Source organism: Orbicella franksi, chromosome 15 (genome assembly GCF_964199315.1).
Source record: "Orbicella franksi chromosome 15, jaOrbFran1.1, whole genome shotgun sequence".
Lineage (NCBI taxonomy): Eukaryota > Metazoa > Cnidaria > Anthozoa > Scleractinia > Merulinidae > Orbicella > Orbicella franksi.
The window spans coordinates 20,392,995-20,401,441 of NC_138159.1; the positions used below are offsets into that span (position 1 = coordinate 20,392,995).

The 8,447-nt window shown below is 37.4% G+C and overlaps 1 protein-coding gene across 1 annotated transcript; it reads left to right on the top strand.

Annotated features, from left to right (window-relative positions):
- Positions 1-596: 596 nt before the first annotated feature.
- Positions 597-6,776, top strand: LOC145469409 (uncharacterized). The gene has a single exon (XM_081453114.1). It carries the CDS (start codon positions 1,548-1,550, stop codon positions 2,226-2,228), a length of 681 nt encoding a protein of 226 aa, XP_081309240.1. The 5' UTR covers positions 597-1,547; the 3' UTR covers positions 2,229-6,776.
- Positions 6,777-8,447: the final 1,671 nt, after the last annotated feature.

Genomic DNA, 8,447 nt, shown 5'->3' on the forward strand with positions numbered 1-8,447 from the left:
AGGTTCGCCGTTAAAAAGGTCTTTGACATCTTACACCGAATGTTTAGTCACTTCCGTAAAAGAGTGGGTGTTTCAGGGTGTATCCTTGAATTATCGCCCTTAACAGGCTTCAATTCTTGTCAAACCTGTATTCGATGCTGCTATAAATCGTTGAAGGATTGACCGACACGATATTGTGAACTTTCTGTGAATTCAAAAAGGTAAGTAAGTTCCTGTGCTCTCAAACAAAGTGATTGTAATATTTGGGGCTCTAATGAAGAGCATGATGTATAATTTACCCATGTTAGAGATTCTGAACGAAAATTGATTGTATTGCAGTCAAAGAAAAACGAAACAGTTAAACGAACTGGGAACTGAAACGAAATGTTCGCACAAAAAAAGCAATTAATAGGAACCAATTAAAGGAAGCTGAATTGGTATCTTGATGAATTTGTTACTTTAATTTAATAACTCTAACATTATCGTCAAGAGATTACCCATTTATTCTTTTTTTTAATCTACAACAAAACTAAAAAGAAATTAAACGTTAAGTGATTATGGTAAGTTAAAACTTGCAAATAATTGCGATCAAGAGCTACATCGCAGAAGATTAGAGATCGAGAATGAAAAAAAGGTAGTTCCCTCTAGAAAATCAAGATATAAAATAAAGTTTAAAAAGAATTCTAATTTAGTTTTTAGTTTTCAGTCAAGTCATAATCTAAAATTAAAATCTTTTTGTTCATCGTTGTTTAAATAGATTTTATGGAAACTTTCGGGCCGGTAGCAATGGCGAAGAAGTCGTTCCACCTGGAAAAGAAATACAGCATTTGGGAGAGGTGAGCCTGGTGAACATCTCCTTAATGAGAAGTTTCAAGTGTTTAACATAATGTATTTCTTTTAAGTGTTTAATTAGGTTGTATTGTATTCTTTCCCATTGGGATAATTAGACCTTTGTGTACCACTCCTTGTGAACATCAAATCACTTGACGTCGACCAGTTTACTCGAGGCTGTTTTTCTTTATTATAATTATCGTTGTGTATCGCTGTCGTTGTTATATTTTCTGGCTTGTAACCTGTATTCAACTTGTCTCAGGTTCTTGTGAATACTTGCTCGATTACTGGTGGCGGCTCCCTCCACTATTTGTTGTATAATTTGTCTCCTTTACTTCAGGGCTAGCTTTTTCAGAAACAAATTTCCAGGACTTTTCCACGACTCAGATTGATTTTTCCAGGACTCTAAAATTCACATTAACCCTTTCACTCTCAAGATCTTAATGTTAATTCTCCTTACTGTCTGCCATACATTTCATATTTTTTTACTTCAGTTTAACAGATTTCCAGAACTTTCTAGGACCAGTAGCCCTTTTCCAGGACTTTCCAGTCCTGGAAAATGCCACAATAAAATTCCAGGACTTTCCAGGTTTTCCAGGACCCGTGCGAACCCTTTACTTGTAATAGAAATATTCTCTATTCGGCTGATCGTTGCGAAAGAGAATAGAAAACGCGTTTGTGCCTTTGGAATGCCAGTGCGTTTACTCTCACAGTGAATCTCTACAGCTAGGGCTAATATGCTAAAGATTTTCTCATTTCCCTTTTTCCATTTCCTGTTTACTATTTCTGGTTTATTACTTCCAGTTTACTACTTCCGGTTTACTGCCTCCAGTTCTAAAACAACGTTTCTTCTTCCTAGTACCCGGATGCACCCATCAACAACTACTGTCTCCTGGCAACTTTACCCAGAAACCACAGTTACAACTCATTGTGAGTTTCCCAACTGCAATATGCATCCGCAGTTCCGCAGCACAACCAAGGCTTCTCCTCTGTTGGAAGCGTATCACTTCAATTACAAACCCGCGGTACTCCCGTATATCAGCGGTGTGCCATCTATGGTGCCTACAGTGCCACTGAGTCAGACGAACAACAAGGCCAAACAAGACACGTGCAAGAAATTGGCGTGTGAAATCTGCAACAAGATGTTCCTGCGACCCTCTGCTCTGAAGGTGCACATGCGGATCCATAGTGGAGACAGACCATTTAAGTGTACACACTGCCCCCGAACCTTCACTCAGTCTGGTAACCTCACTGTGCATCTGCGCAAGCACTCTGGAGAGAGGCCCTTCTCCTGTGCTATCTGTCTTAAGAGATTTTCTCAGTCTAATTCCCTTCGAGTACACATCAGGAGACACACAGGAGAGAAGCCTTATCAGTGCATGGAATGCAAAAAAAGCTTTGCCGACAGGTGCGTTTAATATTCATTGCAATTAAAAAATCGATCTCGTTTCTACAATGGTCTTCACTCTTTTAGTCCATAGAAATGACGTCATATATGCGCACCATAACTAGCTCTCGACCACAGGGAATTCATATAGTTATTATAACAGCGGTTCAATACAACGGTAACTACTCCGGTACTAACACCTATTAGAGCAAATGATAATTATAGTTTAAAGTCTCATCATTATTATCATTATCATCGTTGTCGTCGTCATCATCACGATCATCGTCATCATCATCGTTTCAGTTTCGATTTAGCTGAGATATTTTTTGGTGTCCATAATAACCGTTGCCTCTTGTTCTTTGTCTCATTTACACAGGTCAACACTAGTCAAGCATCACCGTATCCACAGGTAATGGCCAGCATCAAGCAACGAGTCCCTGCTGCTATTGAAAGGCATTAAGCATCTTACTTCCCTTGTTAAAGGAGCACATTGACTTTGCTGGGTTTTTTTTTCAGCTAAGCCAGCATAGAAATCATGACTAAGTCTTTTTGCTCTTACACCAAATTTGTTTGCAGAGTACCAAGATGAAAATATTAAGTGAACTGTAATCAGTTTTTGTGGGGTTTTTTTCCATTTTCCCAAAATTTCCAAATTTTGGTCAGAGTGTAATTTTTCATTTGCGCGTTTAGCTTTGATTGACTTTTTCCGATAAATCATGTTAGATTAATTGTAGAATTGATTAATTGATAGAAGTGTTATTCATAATTCATAAGGCTTATTGGCTTCCCTGGACTTCATTGCCTTATGGATTGAAATTTTATAAATGTATTTATTATATGGAAAAATAGTAATAAACTGAAGGAGAATTATATTTAGGCTTGATTATTAAAGATGTAACTTTCGCATTTTGACTTTTTTTGAAATCATGTTCCAGATAGTTCCCCACGTACATAATGTTAATTTCTTCAGATTTTACGATTTGTATTATAAACAATTATTGGATGAGGTTTTTGTGATATCTAGAATAATCAAGGTCGAGGTAGGGGTTATCTGTCGAAGCCGAAGGCTGAGACTGATAACCCTTACCGAGATTTTGATTATTCTGGATATCACAAAAACCTAATCTAATAATTGTTTTGTTATACATTGAACGAAAAAAAAAAGTCATGGTTTTGCTTCTTCACTGACGGCAAGCAACACAAAGCGCGTGAACTTGACATGATTACCCTTACAAATCATGCACCGCGGTCATACATGACATGATTACCTGTGACCTTGAGTGTCCTTGACATGATTAGTGTATAATCTGCAACTAGATGACGTCACAAGCGCTGATTTAGAAAATTCACCGTACGCTTTCGGCCAATCAGAAAAGAGATAATGAGTTCAATGTATAATGATATTTTTAAGTCATTTCTTCATTATTTCAAAATATTAGACCGCTTTAGAATTACGATGTGAAGTATTTTATGTAATCTTTTATGTACGTTGTAAATTTCAATGATATAATAAAATGGTTCTCAGAGATCAATACGGTTTTAGCTGTTGTTACTGTTGTCCTCTTTTTAAAAAGCCAAGCAGTTTAGCCTTCAATGACTCTAGCTTAAAGTCCTTTGTCCTCATTTTTAACCTCAAATCAAAAAGTAAACCTGACATTGCCAACTCCTGCTGTCATCTTCTGTTCTCTCGGTTTTAACTTTCGCCAACGTATGATTGTTTATTTGATCTTCAAGCGCGCAGAATGTGAGTCTCTAGGCTAAAGGACAAAGAAAATATGTCAATTTATGAAACTAAGTTGAGAAGATGTTATTAGAGAGCTTAAGCAACGACGATGGCGACGGCGAGGACGACGCCCAGTCAAAAATGAATTTACACTTTACCAGCGAAATTCGCAATTGTCTAGATCTGTTCAGTACGCCAATTAGGCTAAACATACGCAATGATAGCGTTCAGTTCCAAATGGAAATACAGTCGAACCCCCCGTAAAATGTCAAGCGTAGGTGGTCGCTTACGGAAGGTGGTCGCTAACGAGAGTTTAGACCATATTGAATCGAAATTTTGCCTTATTAGAGTATGGCAACGGCAGAGATTTACCCCATGCGGCAATGTCAATGCAATGTTTTATTCATATGAAAAGTCAATTTCGAGAAATTTCCGTCTCTTGCACTACCCAGGAATACGATGATGTTACAGCACCTTATTATCCAATTTCCTCTCCATTATCTGTCAAGTGGTCGCTTACGGGAGGTGAAAAACAAAAGACAATTTCAAACTTTTAGCTCTAACAGTGGTCGCGGTTGCTTACGAGAGGTGGTCGCTTACAAGAGGTTCCCAATGTAGTGATTTGAAATGGAAACTTTTGGTATTTTGGAAAACTGGTCGCCGAGGAGAGGTGGTCGCAACCGGAGGTACGACTGTACGAAGAATTGGCGTCGTCGTTCGCTTTCCTCAGACTACGCAGAATTTGGTCATTTCACGTTGTTGTTTTGCGGAGGACAGCAAAAAAATGTACCAAAATTTATAACGCACGTGCACAGCTATTGTTTTGTTCATTAAACCGCTCCAAAGCATTTGACACAAAAATCAAACATGCAGTGAACGTTGTTAGAACGTGCTTCCTTTATTCGCGAAAGACTGGGTAGAGAAGTGGCAGTGATGACGTCATTTGCATTTGAAACTTTTCCTCCTATTAACCTCAGTTGCAAGCTAGTTCCAGTCCAATGCCGAGAATACGAATATGGCCTATTGTTTGTCTGCAAGAGCAAGATTCTTATTCACCTTGACCTGTGGTATTGATCACCATAGAGATAGAGACTGTTTTCCAAATATTTGTCAACAGACTTAGTGGTTGCCAAGACGATAAATGCCCGTTGAAGCGAAATCTTAATGCTCTGGAACATGTTTTTGAGCTTGGAAAGGGTTTTGGAATCAGATCTATTTACTACAGCCTCCAATTCAGATTTTGAAATCAAAAATTAATATTTAGGAAAAAGAGTTCAGTAGTGAGGTAAAAACATCTTCATAGCAACAGAGTAAATATTTAGAAACCTTATGAATTTCAAAGTTGCCGCGATGTCATAGCGGTCAATAATTAGCCATATTACCCCGGATTGTAAATCAATAAGACCAAGTTGCTTTGGCAGGCACATATCATTTATTGTTTCACTCGGTAGGCGCATAGTCTCTGTTCTGTACTAGCTAGTGGACTGACAATATAGAAAAAGAAAATCAAGTAAGTTGCTTTCTAAATTTTTTCTCCTTGAAAGAAAGGTTAGCTAGTAAAAAGAAATCCAAGGTAACAGTATGAAATTCAAGCTTTCAAGGTTTTGTTGTTTCTTTTTATTTAGAGATCTACATTCGAAAAAACTGTAGAAAGAAAATTGAAATAAGAAATAATTAAGCATTTCACCAGTATTTTATGATTTGGTTTAATTCAACTGGCTCTAGCTTTTTGAAAACTTTTTTGCAATCCAATCTGTTGCTTTTTAACTGAATTTTCGGTGATCTCTGTTCACCTCCATCAATACAATATAGATTAAAAGTGAAGATGTAAGGCCGAATTATATTCGACCGTTGTTGTTTTTATATTAATGGCGATGAAATGCATTTTCAAGCCAGATAGAATATTTTTCGATGGAAAATGAAACAAAAACCATGAGCACTTTCTATTCAACTTTTGAAACGGGCGCAAAAGGTATGGGAATTTTCTTGGAAAGTTGTCGAAAAATCCGAAAATTGTTCATGCAAAATATTCAAATTTCGAAAATTCTGAAAATTCCTCGACGAAAATCCATTGCAACGGAAATTCACGGTTAGAAATTTTCGAAAATTTAAGTATAGCTCCCTAGGTTGTCCTTTTTCCTGGAAATTCAATGAAAGTCTATTCGCCACGGGAAATTATGAAACTCGAGAGTTCTAATTGCTTGCTAATTGCATAATTTAGGGAGTTGACTTCACTAATGAGGGTTTTTCTTCCTATTAAAGTTATTACCGCAATTTTGATTAATTAAATAACAAAGCACTACTTTTGCGTCACTTACTAATTAATTCTTGCCCACATACTAATTAGTATTTGCTCATTGCCTCATTCCCTAATTAACACGACACAATGTTTTTGAAAGGGCAAATTCGAATTGATAAAAATTGGATTTATTGGGGTGCAGAGTTGCTTGTAAATGAGTAGAGCTGAAAATATCTAGTATGTATATTTTCGTTCACGCTTAATGCTGTTACAGTCCCAAAATAAGTAACTTTGAATTTTTAAATCAGTGCGTCTTTTAAACTTACAACAGTAAGCTTTACTCTCTGTCAGGTCCGCGGAATAACGCTAAGAGAGAAGAAATTAATCGAATTTATGTATTTGATACTCTTGCTGATGATATATAAAATACTTTTCTGTATTTATGTTATCTTCAACTCCTTGTCATTAATTATCATAACTACATGCATGTTTGTCATCGTTTCTACAGGTAAAATGCTACAAAGTCCAAAACAGAATGACTCTCATCCTAACACAAGGCTTACAGTTGTACCTGAAGTCTGCAAGCTACTGGCCAACAGATTTGTCATAAGCTACAGGTTGGTTCGTTGTTAACATACGCGTACGAGCTGGGAGGGGGGGGGGGGGGAGGGCGCTGTAGCCCCCTCAGCTACGGAAATTATGTAGCTTTTCGGGCAAAAATTGACAAAACTTGAGACTGTTGATAGAGGACATTGAGTATACAAGCCTTCAATAGAACTAGTTTCGGAATTATAGCAGTTTTATTAGAAGTGAGAATTGTGAACATTTTTGTTTTTCGTGCAATCTGAGTGCGTAATTTTTTCGGGCAAGAAGGTCACTCCCCCCCAAAAGTCCGACGGTGTCCGTATGCCTATGGTTTTGAAACTGGTTATTCAAAATGAGGGATTTTTTAAAAACTTGAACAATTCGAAAAGATATAATTATTTGTATTTTTTTAAATGTTATCATATTTTCCATGCGTTTGGTAACAGCTACTTTCGTTTTTAACAAAGTTACGTAACAAAGAGCTATTCTAGGCTAGCTGTTAATGCCATTCGATCGAGCACTCTTTGCCATGTTCAACTCATAAATTGGATTATCCTAACGAAGAACTATTAACCCAGTGTTAAATTAGTCGAGAAAGAAAGGAAGATGGGCGACAAATTTGAAATGGTAACAGCCACAAAATAAGCATTTTATCAACTCCCGAAAAAGACTGTATATAACCGTAATCACCACCCAGTCACCAGTCTTAGATTTGCGTTCAGCAAGTTTGCCACAGGGTTCCCACCTAAAATGCTGCCCTACCTAGCCACAGCACAAACGAGAACAAGGTATTTATTTGGTAAATGGATATCACGACCGTGTAAGATACATAACTTAAACTGAAATTATGGCTAGATGTGTTTTTCTATCTCTACAAATATGCAGCCAATATCCAAAGAAACTAACTACAAAACAGTTGAAGCCTCCATGCATCAGTTGTCCTTGTCAATTTCCCTACATTGGTAGAGACGCCCTGGCTCAACAACCTCCACAATATGGCCGTCCCGTGATTAACTCCGCCGCGCATGTGCTCTATGCTCTGAGCCCGCAGAGCGCACATGCATGGCCAGCGGTGCTGCAAGACGGATCACCAATTAATTTTCAGGTAACAAATTCTTTCATCTAGTGTCTGTTGATACGAAAATTCAATTCTCACTAACTAGAATATGAAAGACATCACTGACCGATCGAGGGAACTTGCATTTCCGAAAAGAGCAGAGTTTTGAAAATAACACTCCATGTGGGGCAGACTGGCAGTATATTAAACCAAGAGAATCAAGTTATTTTGGCCACCTACAAAATTGCTTTTAAATTGAAGGAAACCTGAAAATAGTAGTTTGCTATGATAGAAAAACACCAAAGAGATAAAAATAAGCCAAAAAGGAACGAGGATGGATAAGGATGGAGAAGATTGTCACGGATTACAAACGACGAACTTAAAAATTCAGGCTAAACTTTTTAAGTTGTGGAAAACCATGACTTAGCTCCTTTAATCTCTTTCTATCGCAGTAAATCAGTTTAAGTCGTCATTGTATAAAACGTACTGTCTAGTCGTGCAGATAATGAAATGGTTGCAATTATTTCGATTTCCATCCTTTTTTTAAAACAAAATATCATGCAATGTTGTGAATTCAGTATCTACCGATTCCCTCAACATCGAGAAGTTTTCTTCTCCACCTCTTTTTTCTCATCTTACGTAGGAC